This window comes from Patiria miniata, unplaced genomic scaffold, assembly GCF_015706575.1.
Source record: "Patiria miniata isolate m_02_andy unplaced genomic scaffold, ASM1570657v1 HiC_scaffold_11, whole genome shotgun sequence".
NCBI classification, from domain to species: domain Eukaryota; kingdom Metazoa; phylum Echinodermata; class Asteroidea; order Valvatida; family Asterinidae; genus Patiria; species Patiria miniata.
The window spans coordinates 7404112-7424811 of record NW_024037049.1 but is presented as its reverse complement, the minus strand read 5'-3'; the positions used below and the strand labels follow the sequence as shown (position 1 = coordinate 7424811).

General features: G+C 41.4%; 1 protein-coding gene across 3 annotated transcripts in view; it reads right to left on the bottom strand.

Annotated features, from left to right (window-relative positions):
* The window catches only part of LOC119743444 (clathrin heavy chain linker domain-containing protein 1-like), a 66161-nt gene extending 47595 nt beyond the window's left edge, over window positions 1-18566 (bottom strand). For all 3 annotated transcript variants that reach the window (XM_038219865.1, XM_038219857.1, XM_038219849.1), the window contains exons 1-2: window positions 18382-18566; window positions 543-691 (exon numbers count right to left, since the gene is read on the bottom strand). In XM_038219865.1, the coding sequence (XP_038075793.1) occupies window positions 543-691; window positions 18382-18443 (211 nt within the window). In that variant the 5' untranslated portion in view covers window positions 18444-18566. The remainder of the gene's footprint in view (window positions 1-542; window positions 692-18381) is intronic.
* Window positions 18567-20700: the final 2134 nt, after the last annotated feature.

The window sequence follows — 20700 nt, the reverse complement described above, 5'->3', positions numbered from 1 at the left end:
ACTGGCAGTTTCAAGGCAAAAATGTTTGAAAATAGGCTGGGGTGCAAGGCAGTCATCTAACCTACACTTGGTGTTATCGTCCATTTCTTCTGAAACCTCAGAAAATAATGCAATATGTGGAAGCATGGGAAACTATAATTTCAAATACGTTATGGGTTAGTGCTTAAACTAATTTCAAGCCATAACCTACCGTGCCATACTAAGATCTTTCTTATGTGTTCCTACCATACAAACTGTGTATTGACGACTGGTATATGCTTGTAGTACATAACGGTATCTGCTGTTTTTATCAAATTTGTTGAATTTTTTTAATTGGATCTTCCACGGAAAAATATGACCTTTGGAAAGAATTTTAAAAGTCGGAATCCTGATTAAAATCGAAAAAATTTCATCTATGTTGTAAAAAATTCCCTCCTACTAGTAAGGCAAAGAAAGCAATAACAACTTCTGCTTCCGATTACATTGCATTTGAAAATAGAGTAGGTAGGGTTGGCCTAATAAGTAGTTAATTAATTAATGCACTGTGATAATTAAACAGTTACCAGGCAGAAGTCTTTTAGGTGTATCTGTCTTATTTGCCTCCACTGTCACCACTTTCTGCTGTGCATCTGGAAGATGACTTCCTTGCTTTTCCAGAATGTTCTTTTTTTCATGATTTAGCTGCTTGTTGTTGGACTCTATCACATGTAATCTGAAATAAAACACAATGCTATTTCATTTTAGATTTAAGAAGTCAAAATTCCTGCAGTCTACCGGTAAGTCTTGTATACGTACACTTGTACATGTAGTCCAGTAAGCAGTGAAATTTAAGTGCCCTACCCTGACATTTTAGTAAAAGCCAATTCCTTTTTACTCAAAAACCTTTCAATGGTTGCCATTAACAAACAGAAAAAAAATCCTCCATATTTTTCCTTTGGGGAAATATGTTGTTTAAGCTCAAAATATACCCATTCCTGCACCAGAAATATCCTTGACCCAATTTCTCATGCCCAAGTTGGAATAATGCTTTCCCAATACATAAGATTACACTTCAGCGGCCATCTTAGCCTCGTTCAGAAGTTGTGATCAAAACAGTACAGCCTCACGACAGAGAACATGCCAATGCAATGAACTCAGTTTTTTTTCACCACTTCCTGGACAGATTTCATGAAACAAGTGAGATCTAAAACGCGATTTTTATCCTGTATTTTGGTAAAATTCCTTGCATTTCGTGCAACAGTTTAGCAATGTGGCATTTTGTAAACAGTTCAAGCGATGTAAACAGTTCAAGTGTTGGTTTTTTTTTAAATCTGGAACCTGGCTTTGTTTTTGACACAATGTTTGCAGGTCTAGGGCCTATACATTAGCACAGCAGCTTAGCCAGCTTGACCAGTTGATTTGACTGATTCAAGAATGGTTAGAACAGAAAAGTAACAGATTTCAGTACTGAATGAACTACAGGACAAACTTGTGATCTTCTCCGATTTGATGGGAAATCACGTGCGAAGTTGATGTGATGTTCCAACTTGGTATGCTCCAACCTGACGGAATGAGCGTGGACTTAACTGCGTTTGTTCTACCAGACAACATGCCATAGTCCCCTGAAGAAGGTGGACTGCACCGAAAACTCGGGAGTAATTTTCCGTCGAGCACTGTAATAAATCTTTTACTTCCTGTCATACATATATCTTATAAAAGCCTTGCACTGGGCGACCACATAGGCTAAAAGTCTGACTGGGCAACCGCATAGATAAATTGGCCGAGAGGGAAGTCTTCATTACTTTGAAGGACCACAAGGAAAACTTCAATAACAAATCATCACGTCGACTAATCAGCCCAACAAAATCAGAGATAGGACATATAAGTAAGGTGATCCTCCACAGAATTGTCGGTACAGTCATAAACGCGACGGAATTCAACCTGTGGAAAAGCACTGAGGCCATACTGGACTGGCACAAGAAAATCCTAAACAAGCAAGAATCGAGCTTCAAAAATTTCGACATTGTGGAGTTCTACCCCTCAATAACAGAAAAGCTTCTCCTGAAGGCCCTTGAGTTTGCAGAAAACATTAGCAACAAAGAGAAAGATATTATTGTAGTGAAATGATCGTTTTTGTCAGGCCATGTATTTTTCCTTATTGCGATCATTAGAGGGCGTCAGATAAGACCTATTAAAAGTAACCGCATCTGGGCAGACCCGCCGAGGTCACCAGGGTCATACGCAAGATAATAAATGATGACAATGTATACATTTGAGGCGCGGGAAAAGAGTACGTGAAAGGAAAAATGAGTTGCATGATAATATGTGGAGACACAAGTTTAGGCATGATTTTCGGTAGACAGTGGAACTTTGAATGGAGGTGAAAGCAGAATAAATCGGCTCAACAAGTAAATCAGATGAGAAGAGTCTGTGTGTATGTTTTCGTTCCAGTTTTGTTAGGGTGTAGGCATGCTGCTGTGATGCCAGGGGACAACGGAGGCGTGAAGCTTCGAAACTCGCTTGGTCTGGGCCTACTGTGGTGTGGGGAGCTCGAGAGGGCAACAGTCAAGTCTGCTACACCTGTATGGAGTGACGGTTCAACGCTGTGGTGGATGAACTGGTGTAGGCCTACATGGACTTCATGCAAGGACAGCACATCGAGGATTGACAAGTTTTCGGCCTGGATCGACTGGTGAAACAGCTCATGGTATTGTAACTTAGGCAGGACTGACTAATGAACTCCCACTTTTAATTGTATTTTGAACAGTAGGCTACAATTTCATTAAGGTTTGCATTGAAAAAAATACCCAGTTGTTATATATTGTCGAGGTGTGTTTGATGTCAGCTGCCTAATACATGTAGTTTGCTCATTATCTCATTTACCTGTACACATGCAGCAGTGTGTCCCAAATTATGAATGTTTGATTGGGAGTGCTTGAGGCTTTTTTGGCACTTAAACAAATATTATGGCTAACTCAGAAATAGATTTTATAACCAAGTTGGTGACAGGGCTGACAAATGCCCAAAAGTAGGATAAGCCTCGGGCTATATCACAGCGCCCAATCAAGCTTTCAAAGTTTGTGGGTAAACCAACAAGGGCAGGGGACCCCACTATAATAGAATGGTTAAATGAAGTAGATGTGTACATTCAGCAATGCAGTATCCCGGAGGATGAGCAAGGGAGGAGATTAAGTGCCATGGGGATTAAATTAAAAACAATATTGCTTCCCTAACGAAACTGCTTAAGAGGAGTTTTGGTGCGGACGAGACTGTTCAGTTTCTTCAAAAAGCCCTGTATGAGCACATCCAAAGGGAGGAAGAGTCACCGATGGATTTTTCTAGATCGCTTATGCGACTCCATGACCGAATCCTTAAAGTCGCGACAGGGTATTAATCAGCCAGTTTGTCGCTGGTGCTAGAATTGAATCCGTTAGGCTGGAGCTGCGCAGGCTTGAGTTAGCCAATCCTTCCCAAAGTTTCAGTGAGATGCGCAATGCAGCATGGGAACTTTTCTGTGATATGGAAGGGGGGTCACCTCCAAACAGGGTCAAGTGTATCAGGTGTCAGCTGAAGGTGTATCACCTGAAGATAGTACACAGGGGGTCAAGGTCAATTAATTTTCAGTTAGTTGGGGTAATGGCCAGTTGCAGCAGGTGTTAGCACAACAGCTGTTGCGATGTCTCCAGTCACAACAGGGTATGTTGTTAAAGCAACAGGAAAAGTTGGATACATTGTTGAAACGTGTACATGTAGGGCAAGATGCGAAAATTCCATGGGTATCGGATACTGCCGGGAACAGACCACCTGTGGTTTGTTTTTACTGTAAACAACCACGGCATATCAAGGCTCATTGCAAGCGCAGAATAGCTAAGGAGGTAGCGACAACAGCTCAGCCATCACGCAAACAAGAGCTACATGTAAGTAGTAATGTGCAGGGTAAAGTAGTAGGGGAGGGGCTAAACCCCCACGCTCCACTGTAGGCCGAGTGGTGGAGGACAAGGTCAAAAAGGCATCACAAAAAGGAGATTCCCAATGTGGAAGGATGCAGTCAGAGTCTTCCATTGATGAGGTGCTCTCTAAGTTGGTACGAGAAAGCCCAAAGGCTTGTGTGACTTTGGCAGGTGTCAAAACCACATGTGTACTTGACACCGGAGCAGAGGCATCTCAAATTTCTGCATCTTTCTACAGGGAGAATCTAGCTAAAAAGATGGTCGGGTTGAAACAGATAGGAAGGCATTTGCTGGTATTCGGAGCAAGTTGCATTGAACCACCAATTGAGGGGTATGTTAAAGTTCCTTTGAGTATTTACAACTACACAGTTGTAGGCCATTTTTTAGCAGTGAAGGATTCTGTGGAGGCTGACCCAAAACATAGACCTTGTCCAGTGTTGCTTGGATGCAACGTACTGCACTTACTGAAAGATCTTACTATAGAACCTAAGCATGAAGATGCTAGTGCATGGTCATTGGCATTACAATGGTATGGGCTTTCAAGGGGATTGGACCAAACTAAAACTGAAAATATAGTCAAGGAGACATCTGGCAAGGGACCAGTTGCTGCGCGTACAGGCAGAAACCCAACCATGATATTGCCAAGAGAGGTGCGCAACATACCATGTTACTTAAGAGCACCGACTGGCACCTTAGAAGGGTGTACGGTTTTGGTTGAGGGTCTGCCTGGCGTGAACGAAATAGGGTTCAGTAGTAGTACAGGGGAACAATCTGACTCTGGTACATGTACTTTGGGTGCCAACTTTAAGGTTTATGATTCATGTGAGATAACCAGGGGTAGAATGGTCCATGTGTTGGTGGTCAATGTGTTGGTGGCAAATGTGGGAGCCCATGTACTTGAAATACCCTCACACTTTAAACTTGCCAGCATCACAAAGATCGCAACCAGGCCCAATGTTGAACATAAGGAAGGGTCAGATGGGATTCATGTTTCAGTGAGTAATATCCTTTGTGAATCTTTGGGTATCAGGAGTTGGCCCAGACTGATTTAGGCAAACCTGTGGACCATGATGTTGAAAAAAGTGATGGGGAGTCATTGCCGAAAGGCAAGTTGTACATTTTCGAGGATGGTTCGGAGTAGTTACCCATTGGGTTAAGTCTTGACTTGGGTATAGAATAGAGCAGAGAGGATCGGGATCAAATAGTGCATTTGATGAAACATGACTCAGTGTTTTCAAAAGATCCACTGGACCTTGGGTTTTGTGACCAAGTCCCTCACAAATTTCGGACAACCGATGACCATCTGATTAACCAACTGTATCGGCGTATCCCTCCACACCACTTAAAGAAGTTAGGGAGTTAATTGAAAAATTCCTGGACCAGGGCATTGTGCAAAAGAGTAGTAGTCCATATGCGAGCCCTATAGTGCTTGTACAAAAGAACGATGGGTCCTTAAGGATTTGTGTCGATTACAGGCCGCTGAATGCCAAAACGGTGCGTGACTCCTTTCCTTTGCCTCGAATTGAGGAGTCACTGGAGGCACTCCGGGGGGCTAAGTATTTTTTATCTTTGAATCTTGCACATCATCGGATGGCGATGGGCCCTGACTTTGTCAATAAAACTGCGTTTCGGGTCCCCTTTGGCTTGTACGAATACCACAGAATGCCTTTCGGGCTAGTAAATGCACCAAGAACCTTTCAGAGGGTCATGGAGATGTGTCTCGGGGACATGAACCAGTGTGAGTTACTGATTTATCTTGATGATATTTTGGTATTTTCGTCTACTGTTCAAGAACATATCGACAGGTTGGACAGGGTTTTCTCTAGGCTTGCTCAGTTTAGATTAAAGGTGAAGGGCTCAAAGTGTCACTTATTTAGTGAACATGTGTCCTACCTGGGGAATGTGGTTGGGCCAGAGGGTGTGGCTGTGGATGAAGACAAAATACACAGAATACCCCAAATCTAAAGGGATTTGGTAGTCCACGAGGGGCCGATACTTACCTGCTAATTCCTACATATATGCATTATTCCTTATAGGCCGCAGGCCATACCCGCTAGATTTTACGTCTACCACAGCGCCCTCTGGGCCAATACCCGATACCCATGATGCAAAGCGGCATATCATCCTCTTTTCTGAAAGCGTAAAAACAAGAAATCCCACGCCCAATGTGGGGTAGGAGGGAGGGAGAATTAGCAGGTAAGTATCGGCCCCTCATGGACTACCAAATCCCTTCAGACTTGTGGTAGTCCACTTCGGGCCCTCTCTTACCTGCTAATTCCTACATATGCATAGATTAGCACTGAAAGGAGGAGGGTATAGGCGAGATTTTCATGGGAACCTCAAAATAGCAGTGAAAAAACACCGAAAGCATCGGCCCATCATACACACCATTAGAAACCTGTACATGTAAACTGATATGTGAATACAATGTAAGTGACATGGTAACTCACCGAAAAAGAAGGGGGTTACTGTCTGATAGGGATCATTCCATCACTCCGGTGTCTCCCTTGGCCGGTTGGGTCTACCCCATCATCATGGTCTTTCTCGTAAGTCGAGGGCATCAAAGTTGTGATGACCACACGGCCCATCTGCCCCTCAGTCTGCAAGACATCTTTGAGGTAGCATGAGACAAAAGTGGAAGCTGTCTTTCAGGCCGCTGCTTGCAATATCTCATGCATGGGAACCCCTTTGAGAAAGGCCCAAGACGTTGCAGTAGCCCGAGTTTCATGGTCCGGACCAGTTGATTTAGTTGGCCAGTCTGAGATAGACGTTTGAATGGCCCTAACCACCCAACGAGAAATAGTATCCCGGGTGGCTGATCTGTGAGGCGATGTAGTTTTAATAAACAGCTGGCAAATGGTACCTCGGAGAGTTTTGGTGTGAGCAAGGTACCATTTAAGCGCCCGAACAGGGCACCAAAACTTGTCTTCCACAACTGTCAAACAGTCTTTATCTGCGGAACGAAGATGTCCGGGGGGGGGGGGGGGGGGGGAACCGAGGATGACTGGTTCTTGGTCAGGAAACGTTGGCTAGGTATCAGTCGGACACCATCATGACCATGTGGCTCCCATCTGATGTGTCCATCAGCAATTGTAAGAGCATGGAGCTCACTTCGCCTTCTGGCTGTGGCCGCAGCTAGAAGAAAAATAACAGCGTTGCTGTTGAAACCCCTCAGCCAGAGTCAAATTATCATCCAGAAACCATTAACCTTTAACTCAACATGGTGACCTTGACCTTTGGTCTTTGACCCCAGAACCAGTCCCAACATGCCTATACCGATGGAAAACCCCCTACCAAAGTCAAACACCAAAATTTCATTTCTAACTCAAGTTATCATTCGGAACCATTTAAATTGAACTCACCACCTTGACCTTTGACCTTTAGACCCCAAAACAAATCCCAGCTTGCCTGTACCCAAGGGCAACCCCCTACCTAAGTCAAACACCAAAATATCATTTCTTACTCAAGTTATCATCCGGAAACCATTTACCTTTAACTCACCATGGTGACCTTGACCTTTGACCTTTGACCCCAAAACCAATCCCAACTTGCCTACTCCCAAGGGCAACCCTCTACCAAAGTTACACACCAAAATCTCATTTCTAACTCAAGTTATCATCCGGAAACCATTTACCTTTAACTCACCACGGTGACCTTGACCTTTGACCTTTTGACCTCAAAACCAATCCCAACTTGTCTACTCCCAAGGGCAACCCCCTACCGAAGTTACAACCCCAAACAACATTTCTAACTCAAGTTATCATCCAGAAACCAAGCTACCCGGACGGACGGACGTTCCAGCCAGACGGAATTGTGGGGTGATAGCATTGTGTTCCCATTATCCCTTTTTCTAAAGATTCCCTTCTGGGGTGATGTTTTTCTATTGTGAAAAAAGTGGGGTGATGTGTCCTGAAAGGAACATCACCCCACAAGGGTGGTATGGTCAGAACGGACATACGGACGGACGCCCTAGGCGATGACAATACCCCTCGAGCCTCTCGGCTGAGGGGTAAAAACCGTCTTCACAGTCAGGTTCATCAGGGAAGCCCTGGAAAGTGGCTCAAATGGAGGCTTGGCTAACACTTGCAGGACCCTACCCAGATCCAAAGAGGGCACCAGAAGGCGTTGCAGGGGCCGCTCGATAAACATGCCCTTGAGAAGTGAGATAGTGCATTACTAGTCGAAACAGTTGAACCATCCGTAAATCCCTTATGGATCACAGCAATAGCCGAGCAATAACCCCTAATAGTTGCCACGGAATAATCTTGCGAGAAGAGCGCCATTAGAAAGTCCCCAATGGCGGTTAAAGGTGCAGAGCAGGGATCAACAGCTTCCCTTCTGCACCATCTAAGACAATGTTGTACTGCCATTGTATGTTCGATGTGTGGACTCCCTTCGGCCCTTGGCTGCCAGGGTTGCAGCGTTTGCCGAAAGGCCTGCTGTTCAGAGGGAAGATTCGACAAAGGCCAGCAGGTTAGATCAGATCAAGACGGCAAGAAAGACAAAGTTAGGGTTTGTTTTTACGTAGTCAGCTAATAAACATGTTCCGTCAACAACATTTCTCAGGTGTAAATGTAACGATAGCATTCCAAGATTATATTTTTTGCTATAAATGCTAAATAAATGTTTTAATAATCAACATCTACTGGTACATGTGGACCTGGGCACGGAAACATGCCACACGTGACAGAACTTTGGGGCCCGTACGTGGTCGCGTGATCAGTTTATGGCGCGAAGTAATAATCGCGTTATCATTATCCTGTTTTGATGGAATGTGTGTTATCGTCAGTTGTGTTTTGACATCACAGTTGTTAACGTGATGTTTTGTGAACAGATAGGGGCCTATGTACTAATGTGACAAAATATTGGATGGAGTCATTAATAACGGAATGTCTCCTTGTACGGAAAGAATGCTAATGTAACTTTTTAAGGACGGAACATGTGCTACATGTATGGTGACGAATACTGGACAGCAAAATAGATAAAATAATAATAATAATAAATGGAGTCTTATATAGCGCACGTATCTACCAACAATTAGGTACTCAAGGCGCTGGAAATTATGTCAATTATTAAAGAAAGGTAAATAAAGTTTATGAGAAATATGAGACCCATTATGTAGCACCTTATAATGGTTTACAAGATGCTATGACATCCTCATGGATGGACAAAATGCCAATGTGACTTTTTTTGGACGGAAGTCGTGCAAGGGTGACGAATATTGGACAGTGGAACTAATAATGTGACATCTTTATTTGATGGACAAAATGCCAACGTGACCATTTTTGGATGGAAGCCGTGCTATGGTTGACAAATATTGGACAGGTTTCAGGAAGATCATTTGTTTTTGCATTCGTTTTTCTTCAAATTAACAAGAAAAGGAACAAAAGGTCTGCCAGTTTCCTTGGACCTAAATTAAAACCACGTCAAAGGGTCGCTTTGATGAGGCTCTTATACGGATCCAGCAAACACAAGGAAACTTGTACAAGTAAACCAATTTATTCTGCAGGTTGCAAAACTTTAAAGTCTGACCTCACTGAACATAAAACACCGATGGCTCTCCGTACCAAGCACCACCCATTAGTCTCCATGGCAGCACTGTTGCTAGGCAGCCATGCGGTACTGTGACAATGCCAATGCACAATATCAATGCCAATGTCGGAACCACAAAAACATGCCAATGAAAAAAATTAAACTGGTGGCATCCTCAAAGACTTGGCGGTCCCAGGCAGAACCCAAGTTATACTCGAGAGACACCAGTGTCCACCTGACCAATGAGGTTGGTTGTCAATCACTCTTGAAATGATATTCCAGGGGCTGAATATGAACGCAGCCTGTATTGTTATTCTGGTACTTATTATATACAGTATATTGAAAATAAACACTCAGTCCCAGATCGTACTAGAGAAAAATATATTGATAGCTGAAATTCCAGAGAATATTGAGACTCTGGCCAGACGACACCCCATGCAGGCCTCACCAGGAAAAAAAAAATTGTGCCTCACTTTTATTTTTAATTACAGATTGAGGTCGATAAATTAATGGAATCAGAAAGTCTTCTATTTTAGTTTATGGATGATATAGGATATGTTTAGTAGTATCACCAGAATTTATTCGAAACGTCTTCAAAGTTTTTTAAGTTGAATGGCCCCTCCACAAAAAGGAAAAGGTCTTTTAAAAACTTTTTGTTAATTCGCATTTTAACCTAAGAATATAATGTCCATACTGTATTCCACACGTGAACTAAATGGTTGTGGTATGTGGGCAATTCATTTTTTTCCCTCCCAAATAAGAAAAGTGAGAATAAATTGTATTAAATTTCTCCCTTACATTTCTCCCTTAAATATATTGGAAAAATGTTTAGGAAATCAAAAAGTTAAATTTTAAAGTCCCCTTACTACACTTTCTGAAAAAAGAATGTTCCATTGTTAATTTCCATTAAATCGGGAATTTATTCTGTGTCTGTACTGAAAGGGTTTGGAAATAATAGTCTTGGGCATTATTTTTTTCATGCTACATGGTATACCAGATATATTTGTGATTGTTTTAATGGCCATTAAAGCCAACAATCGTGGGTAAAGATCGCTTTTGTTAGTTACAAGTAAAACTGGATAAATCATTTTATATTTCCCCCTAAAATATATTTGGTAAATGTTTAGGAGTTAAGAAATGAGGTTTTAAATGGTTTTAACATGTTTTCTGTAAAAACAAGGAAAAAAGAATTACCGGTACATTCCATTAAATTAACCTCTCGAATATATATTCTGGGTCTCTGTACCCGTTTTCATGCTACACCCGTATTCAATGTATATCAGTGAACTTTTGCTTAAAGGCCTGTAAATTTAATGATAGTTGTATTAGATCGCCTTTACAAGAACATGTAAATCGTATTAAATTTCCCCCTGGAATTTGTTGAGAAGGCGTTTCAAATTTAATAGGCCTACACTTAGGGTTTTGATTTTTAAATATGATTAGCCCGTGACTTATTCTGATGTCTAATTGGTGTCTTTGAATGGATGGGCTCGGTTATTTTTTGCCTTTATGTGAAAGAAATAAAATTAATTAATTAATTAAAAAATTAAATAAAATTAATTAGCACATCTGGGAATTTACTGGGTTGTGGATTGCTAATTTTTCAGACACAGTTTCCTATATCATGGGGCGATAAATGCATTTCGTAAATTTCACTTTGGGAAATGTTTGACCTTTTTCTTGGGATTACGTTTGGGTCAAAAAGGTATAAACTCATCCAAGGAATAAAATTACAACGGTTTTTCAAATAAATTCCTCCTCTGAAGAGCTTCCAGTCAGTGATTGACATCCGATATGGATATAAGCAGGCCAGTGGAAATTCTTTGAGTCGGCGCTTTTAGATTGATAAAGGCTTGTGAGATTATTTGTGCTGAACGAAGACGCATTTATCAACCAATAATAATCAAGAGGATTTAAACTAAATTTCAGGATTGGATGATATCTTGACACCAGGGCATCAAGCGGCACTTGGGTTTGCTGACTATATGGTAGCTATGCTGGGATGATTGTACTGGCGATCAGAATGGCAGGCGGTGATCGTAGATGAAATCACAGAAACGTGGAGGGTTTATTCAGGTGTCCACCTTTTATACCATATAAGGCTTACAAATGTTGCTTCAAATGTTGCTTGGAATTCAAACCACATTTTGGAGAATACCGTGGTATTGAAATTCCATACACGAAGTTTGTCGGTACTTCGGTATTTCGACAACATCATTCGGTATTGTTCGTTTTTTTTTTTTAATACCGTGACTATACCTATACATACCAAAATACTTGACCACAATCCATGAATACAGGTAAGGTTACAGTGTTTTGTTTTGAAACTGCTTTCAAATGTTAATATTCTAAAATTTCGGATGATCTGTTGAAAGGGAGTGTCTATTTTCTATAAATGGTACTCCTGAAGTTAAGTATGCAAATGTCCTCACAAGTACTCTACGTGCAGGACACTCCACATGCATTTCAATAATTAATCAGTGTGCTTGTACTGATGGGGAAACCAGCAATTTGTTTTCAATGAGAACAGTAGAGGGCTTGGGTTTAAGTTGAATTGTTAATGCCCTGGTTACGTTCAATACTATGGGTGGAAGAATAATGCAGTTTTAAAACACCCTTATTAATTTTTTAATTTAAAAATAAAATAAGCTGAGGTTTTGGCAGACTGTTTTTTTTCTAAAATTGATTCATCTACTTTTGGTAAGTGCATTTTTTTGGGGGGGGGGGGGGAGAGAGTAACTTCATTTTTTCCAGGGATTTTATTTTCAAGCACAATAAATGCTCTTGCGTTCGGGGCGGGACCATACATGACAGCTGCCGTAAACTTAAAGATTCCCCTTTGATGGCACAGGACAAACACCCATTGTCGGCATTTTTCGTTCGGGCAGCACCATAAAGAATCGCTCTGATAGCCAAGAACTGCAAGCAACTATTCTCCGTTTTTAGCCCCCTCATGTAGCATGTGAAAATTCAAACAACTGTGTGCTTTAGCATAAAAACTGTAGCACTGAAGTTGGCATGCATTATCAAGGTGCCAATTAAAACTAAATAGGTTAGTCGATTGACAAAATCTAACAATAGATGTGAACTTGCCAGACCGCAAAAAATGTTCCTCTAAATGGTCATCTCGTATCACCCAAGCTTGTATTAAGCATTTTTTCCCTCATAGTAATATGCACACTTAGGTCGGGACTGACGGTCGGGACTGACAAAATATGCTCGTCTAAACCGTCTAAATCTCGTCTACATGTAAACCGTGCTCGTATTAACGAAAATCGACTATATATACCATTGACACATGCGTTGTGAATTTTATACTTATATATTTTACCTTCTTTTCAAATTATGTTTTTAATCTACAGGTGTTGAATTCATATCATGTCAATATACAAGTATGAATTTTCCCCCAATTTGCATTAATATTTTTAAGTCTGATAAAGTCTGTTTCGCATGTTTGCTATCAACCTTCATGGTTCACAAACCTGTCACATTTAACACTGCTTTTAACAAAAGCTAGTCAATTATGACTGAATAAAAATGTGCCATTTTTGGAAAATTTAATCCACTTTGTAAGGGCCTTTTTCTGCTGTTGGCCCTTGCATGGGATTTTGAAGATCATAGGCCACATTGGCCTAATTTACCTAAATGGCGAAACATTGCAGAACTGAACGCACAGGCTTAAGAGCCCTTAACATGTTACAAATGAAAATCATTTCTTTCAGTAAATTTTCAAAATAAAGCAACTAATAGAACTAGAGGTATATTTATATACACATATGTATATGGGCATTTCCACACTAAAGGGGTACAAAATTGTGACATGAGATAATAATATCAAGTTGTTTTTCCTATTTTCCACTTGTACATTCCCAACTCATTGTTGAGGATTGTGCTTTTAAAGAATGTGTACGGGTTCTTCCAGCAGTCCCCTTTTCTGTATCTGAAAACGAAGTTCCAAGCAGTTGAGTTCAGGAAGTTGTCACGCTGAGTGTTTCCTGAGCTTGAGATTTTGATCCTCGATTTCGGGAGGGCACTCTATGGTGGCACCGACAATCGAGCGATCATGGTCACAGAGGCTTGAAGATGATGCTAGATGACTGTACGAGCATTTGCTTGATGATGAAGCCTCTTGAAGGCTCAGTGCGAGCAATGTAGTTCTAAAGAGCTCGCATGGGGCACCACCATATCCTCTGCTACTAATGAAGAGGAAGTCAACTTGGCCGGAAATATCTGGTCTGGTAATAAGTTGATTTATTCCATGTGTTGAACTTCACCTATGGGATAAAGTAAATGTGGTCATGTGCCCATGGCTAATAAGACCTGGTAAATTAGTGAAATTCCCTTCTTAAGGCAAGCTACTGCAGCAGCCAGTGAGGACAGTACAGTACATGGACAGTACAGTACTTGGACAGTACTTGGATCCAAGATGCTAGGCCTATCTACCGGTACTTAACAGAAGGAGGTCAACTGATAAACCTGCTGTGCATCAGAGTGATTTTGAGGAAACTGAAGATCTATCATTGGAACCCTGATAGAGGACTACAATTATGGCTCGTCGGAAACCCCGGACAGTAGATATATATCTGAAACTGGTGTGGAATATTGTCAGCGAAATCCCAAATGATGGTGCAGATGCAGATTGGGATTGGCAGCTACTATCATACCCCATGGGGAATCAACTTGCTTCTGACTGTAAAGACTGTAGCTTCAGATAATGAAAGCATCCAGGTACAAGATGGAGAGTACATGTAGCTGTGTATGCGTGTAGAATTATTGTTGTGAGACCAAGGTGGTCCAGGAGTAAAGGGATTATGGCTGCTGTGGCCAGAAAGGAGCTACATGTATGAGTGTTACAATTATTTTCATAACTCTGTCCATCAAATGTGTGAATCCTGTCGCGTTGAAGCTGAAGGATTCCTCTAGACCAGAGGACCATAGGATGAGTATAAACTTGGCGAAAGGCTGGAGTTGGAAGCTGGTAGCCTGGAAGGGATGCAAATACATGTAGATAGGTGCAAGTAACGGTAGCATTCTGAGAATGTTGAGGACCTTTATCTGAATACTGATCGGAGAAGAAATTATTCTGTTGAAGTGAATTCAATACCTTCTTTCTGGCCAGGAGGAACGTTAGAAGGAACAGCCAACTGGGTGGCTCTGAAGTGGGCAGCCAGGCAGAAAGAGTGAGTTCCCCGGACAAAGCATGTAGTACACTACATCTGAACTGTGGAATTGTCCATCTGGACCAAGACAAGCTTGATTAGGACTTTGGATATGAGCAAATGCAAGGCCTTGAGCACTGTCAATAGCTCTGGTTGAAGGAATGCAAATGGCTCTCTTTAGTTGGCCAAGTGCTTGGTACTAACCATCCAGATGGAATCTGAAACCCTGTCCGAGGTACCCATTGCGATGGTAGAAGATGTAGTTACCCAGCACATTGTCCTGAAAAGGCCATCAGTGCAGTAAGTCATAGCTAAGATGGGTAACTGGAATCCCTTTGGAGATGAATCTTAGCCTAGATGGGAAGACAAGGAAAGGCTGCTCAGAGCGCCTGTGTGTCATGCACCAGGGAACTAGGTCTATCATCAAGATGCCAGAAGGTTCTGATGCCATCACGTTGTGTCTAACGTTCCCCAGTAATGCCTGAAACAAAGTTGGAAATGTTTCAAGGTAGGTCAACTGTCGTGAAGGAGCTTGATACTGAAGATGGCAAACAACATCAAGTGCGAGTTAGGCAGACTGTTGTTAAAGGCTATACTGGAGATACATGTAAGGTCTGTTATAGCTTATCATCTAAGTACAAGAGCAAATTGATCTGTTTTGCTGTAAAAAGAATGTTTCCACAACAACAGTGATTCTTATAAAGATCCAAAGGAGCTGTGAAAATCCAAAAGGTCTGTAGCGAAACCCTGTAGGTATGCGGAACTCCAACTTCTGATGATCCACGTATGGGTATTAGTATCCCAATGATTGATGGAAGCAGCAAACCAACCTGTCTTCAGAGACTGGAGGGAAGTAGAAAGCATTTTCATCTGAATTCTTTTGCTGCATGTCAAAGTTTGATAATGAGTCGCCGTATGTCAGACTGCTACCGACTGAGAAAAAAAGGTGAAGTAAGCCGAAACGCGATCCAGTTGGAAGTATCCTGATCTAGATCATTCCTTTAGGAAAGATATCCTTCTCTAAAGCAACAAACAAGTGTATGTTGAGGCAGAAGCTCGTGGTCAGGGAGAACCGAGTTAGATAAGAATTCCAGACAATGCTTTGAAGAAGTGTCTGACAAACCCCTTATGAAGTTACATAAAACCACGTCTAGCCAGACTCTGTAGGACAAATACTTGTTCTAAAGACTCGAAGCAGTGAAGATATGTCAAGATTCTGCTGTAAGCTAAGGATGAAGAAGAAGACCGGTCTACAAAACTCCTGGCTGAAGAAATTAATCTCAGTCAGTAGAATCATGCTGGTTTGAGACCCGGTTGGAGACCGACGTAGAAGATGTAAATGCATGCTAAGCACCGATGAGGATTAACTTATCTCGAAGTATGGAATCCTGCACCATAGTCTTGCCATTTAACCTGACACTATGCAATAGAAACATTCATCCAAGACAAGAATGCCATATAGCCAGAATTTGCAACAAGTCCCACTGCAATTCCAACAATAAAGCAGAATGATAAAATCTCCAATAAAAACTGCATCAGTGTAGAGAGATATCATGGTAACTTGCAAGGGCACCAGACAAAGGAATATTCTGTGAAGGTCCCGTGTCATAGATGGATTGAAAAGTAAGGCAGTAATCCTTGGTCTATTATAATAATCAACAAACCATCCCAACAGGCTAATGAATATAAACAGGTCAGCTGAGCAAGTTATTCAAGTGATAGAATATCAAGGAATCTGTAGAAGGAAGTCTCATTCATGACATTCCCCAACACAATTGTATCTATTGGGAAGAAGCAGGGAAAGAATGCAGCATCCAGACGGCAGTAACGTTTGAGTACAAGTCTATGGAGAGTCAAGACTTTTTTTTAATTTTTTTTTAACAATCTTGTAAATGATCTCAAACTAAAAGTGGCATCAGGTTGCAACATACTATCCAAAGGTAGCTTGAGCGTAGATACATGTGAGCCTGTATTATGAACATGCTCAAGAGGACCAACCCACTGTCAAGGATGGAAAAACTGAAAGCTATTACCCTTAGCCGGTCGAGTGCTGCTAATGGAAAGGCTGTTATCACAAATTCACTGAATAAATGGAATTAAAGGGAATATACAACATTTGCAAACATCGAAAAATAAAACTACCAAGTTTTTGCGAAATACCTTAATAGGATGTTGGTAAATGACAGTCTAAAGCATCCTGTAAAATTATGGCACCTGGTATACTGTCATTTTCAAGAAAAGTGGTATTTTTGTATCAATTTCCAACGCTGATCGGCCGATCAGCGTTGGAAACAACTGGCTTTTTTTCCAAATACTGGCCCCAATTGACCATTGCACCTGTTTGCAATCGATTACAAACCTATGAACGGGTACGGGCCAGCTAGGCTGGTTCCCTGACCTTACAATTCCCCAATGTATGTAAACTGCTCTGTTTCTTCTTATATGGAGTCAGGGAACCAGACTACAGGAAAATGATCGTTTTTCTTGCTTTTTATAGCATTTTCGAACCCAAAACCTCCAAAAAGTCAGTGTAACTATATTTGCTATATATTTCCAACCCCCCAATTCCATCCATTTCTGAAAATTACAGCAAAAGCAAATGATGTATACTCCCTTTAAAAGAGAAAACCCAGAAGGCAATTTCGAAAATCGGAGACGACTCCAATGAATAATGAAGTAATCACAATCCAATCGGCCCGAACGTCCAAAGAGGATCGAGCAGTTGGTTAGATTAACCGGAGTCTATGTTGAGAAAACACCATGGCGGTGCGTACATTGGATGAAAAATCCACGGTAGAATGGAATCTTTGTCTCGGAGTTAAAAAGGAACCCCAAAATCCTTCAAAGAGTGTAAAGAAATCCCACCTTGTTAAGTTTCTCAAAATTTAACATTTCAGTTCATTTAAATCCAGTGTTCACAATAAAAGTACATCAAACTTTATTCCTTGTATTTTAGATGAAGATGGCGGTGGTCGGGTGGTGCCCCGCCTCTGTGACCGGGCGGGCTGGTCGAATTACTGAGGGACCTATGGGTATCGAATGCCAAGCCTCGCCTACCAGCAAGCACATGAGTGACAATCTCTGATTCTTGCATGTGCTGTTGTAGACTGTCCAATGTGTGAGATTTTTCAGGAATCTTGCAGTGACTCACGCTGGAGAGAAGTGCCTGTTCCCAGGGTATTTCATACCGTCGAACCCAGGGATGCGACCCGGTCGTAGTGGCGGGATTTTCCGGGAATCTTGCAGTGACTTTCGCTGGAGAGAAGTGTCTGTTCTCGGGGTATTTCCTACAGTGGAACCCGTGGATTAGACCAGGTCGTAGTGGCTGAAATATCATGCTTGGAGTGTTGGATCATGGAGGGTGATTTAATTTCCTTCACAAGAATGACTTGAACTAACAGTAACAGTTTTACTATTTTTGGCGAAGTCCGCCATGGTTTTACAGGCACAACGAGTACGTTTAAATTGTACGTGTTGACGCTATGCGTCGCTAAAAAAACTAGGAGTCGTCTGCGTGTAACAGGGCAATTTAAGGGACATGTAGTGGGCGCAGAGGGTGAGGCTTGGGCGCTATTCTTTTCAGCGAATGTTTGTGCGCATGCGCGCTGATATGCAAATGTAGGTAAACAGAGGTAAGATGTTTTCTGTAATGGAATTATAGTGTTAACAATTTACCAAAAAAAGCAAAACAAAACCAAAGAATTAAGTTTTTTCCTTTGCCAACCATGACTTCGGAGGACGATAACCAAGATTATTCAAAATGTATTTAGAAATCAACTTACATTTGCTTCAGCTGGTCAACCCGTTTGGCAAAGTAACTCAATGTTGTTTGTTCAGCCGCCATGCATTTGACTTTTCCCGAAAGATAAAGGGCTTCCTGATTTCCTCGTCTGATGGTTTGTATGCAGCGTTCAAATTCTCCTTTGACTGCCACGAACAAAGAACAATATCCAGGCAAATACTCAATTAGCTGCAAAAGATAAAATCATTTATTATTATTATTAGTAATATTTTTTTTTGTACTTTGACGTTATTTGTACAAATAGATTTGACAGAATTCAATCTGGATCACCCCTTAGACAAAGCCAAGGGAATACATGGGCAAGATGCAACCTGGTTCCTTCATACACGTACACTTCACATATGAAATAATAAAATTAAAATGTACGGGAACAATGTCAGGTTCAGTTGTTTTCCTTGTGGACAGAAAGTGATTGTGCAACAATAGAAGGTGTTATAACACCTCACCCGCAGATTCTGTGTCTTGATTGGCCGCGAGTGAGTCACATGATACTTTCTATTTTTGCTATCTTTCTGTGCACGGCCAAAAGTACCGTACAATACCATTAGCAACCAAAGTACTATTTCCACGGCGCGGTATTTGTGTGCAAATGCATGCTGGTGAGCGTGTTGCGCGTTTTGTTCCAAAGAGAGCGCGCCACAGAGTTGGGTTCAAACATTTCGCGAAGGGGAGGTTTGGAAGAGAGAAATACATTTTCCACCAATTTTGTATTGAAATTGAAGTTTATTTCAACTGTGTTCAGATTTAAATAATTTAAAATATTAAAACCAAGCAGAATCTGTGGGTGAAGTGTTATAAAACAAATATTGAATGCTTTATCTCGTGGTGAAGTAAAACTAGCCTCCCTCGGTGATCCATGGAGCATTTTATTTTCCCTCGGCTTCGCCTCGGGAAAATAGAATGTCCATGGATCACCTCGGGAGGCTAGTTTTACTACTCCACTCGAAGCATTCAATATTTGTATACTATAATATACCCAACTAGAAATGGCAAGTACAGGTACCAGTACTTTTTTGGGGGGGGGGGGGGGAGAGAAGGGATTATGACAAAAATGTACATGACCCTTTCCAGATTCTAACATACTTCCTGGCAAGGGAAGCACACTTTACTTTTACAATCACCGATATCATTGTAAAGGGGTACTTTCAAACTCATGCAACAAGTGTAACCTATGATCCTTTTGAGTTTTTACGATTAATTGAGTGGTTGGGTTGTGCCGGACCACTGTCTGGAATGGTTCTCATTAATATTTTTTCTTTCTTTCTTTCTTTCTGATAGTGTGCTTGTATTTTTAGGCTCTGGTTATTTGATGTGAGTGTATTGTAGTTATGCTGGTGTATGTGTTACATTCTGAGATTTTCTTGTATATTCTTGAGGTATTTTGGCAGGTTAGACTTGTGTCGTGTGTGTTGAATCTCTCCCACACAGACCAATGCCATTATGGCAGGTCGAGGGGGGAGAACAGGCATGCACATAGCAAGAAACAATAATACAACAATAGTCCTATTTGGCATAACAATACATGTTTGTTCCAGAGACTATGCTGTAACAATGAAGTAGTTTTTGAAGGGAAAGAAGAAACTCCACTGTCGTTTTATGTGAACGAAATGGCCAAGTCCGTACCTGCCAAAGCAATCTTGTTTGCTTCAAGAATCGTTGGCAACCGTATTGCCATGTACTTTGAAAACAGAACATTTGCAGAGGAAGTTGTGTTGAACGGTATGGTTGTGAATAATTATCTGGTTGACATTATTCCCCTAGTACATCAAACAACTGGGTTAGTTCTTTTGAATGTTTATCCAGAGTTACTTGATCATGTTTTTGCTGATAATATTAGCAGTCTTTGTAATATAGCGTCCCTTATCATGGCATGAAAGATAATTTTTCTAACGTTTTGTCGTTTCGATGTCAGGTACACGTACTCATTGACAGAAACATATATATCCCAAACCATATCAATATTTTCCACGTAGGTGGGAAATACAGGGTATATTTGTCCAACAATGTTGTGAAGTGTTTTGCTTGCGGAGAAAGCGGCCATACAAGAGAGCATTGTCAGAACCCTCTTAACGAAGACAACAAAGATAATCGGGCTAATACTGACAACAATCCATTTAATCCTCCCTCGGTTTTCATGCAATCCAAAAAAATTAGACCGTAAACATCGATCAAAGTCCTCTAAAACTCCTCAGGTTAACTCCAACTGATCCTATGATAATGAGGTACGACCACTCTCCTTATCACCTCCCCCTCCCTCCACACCACTCCTTCCTACCTTACCTCCACCTATCTCACATCT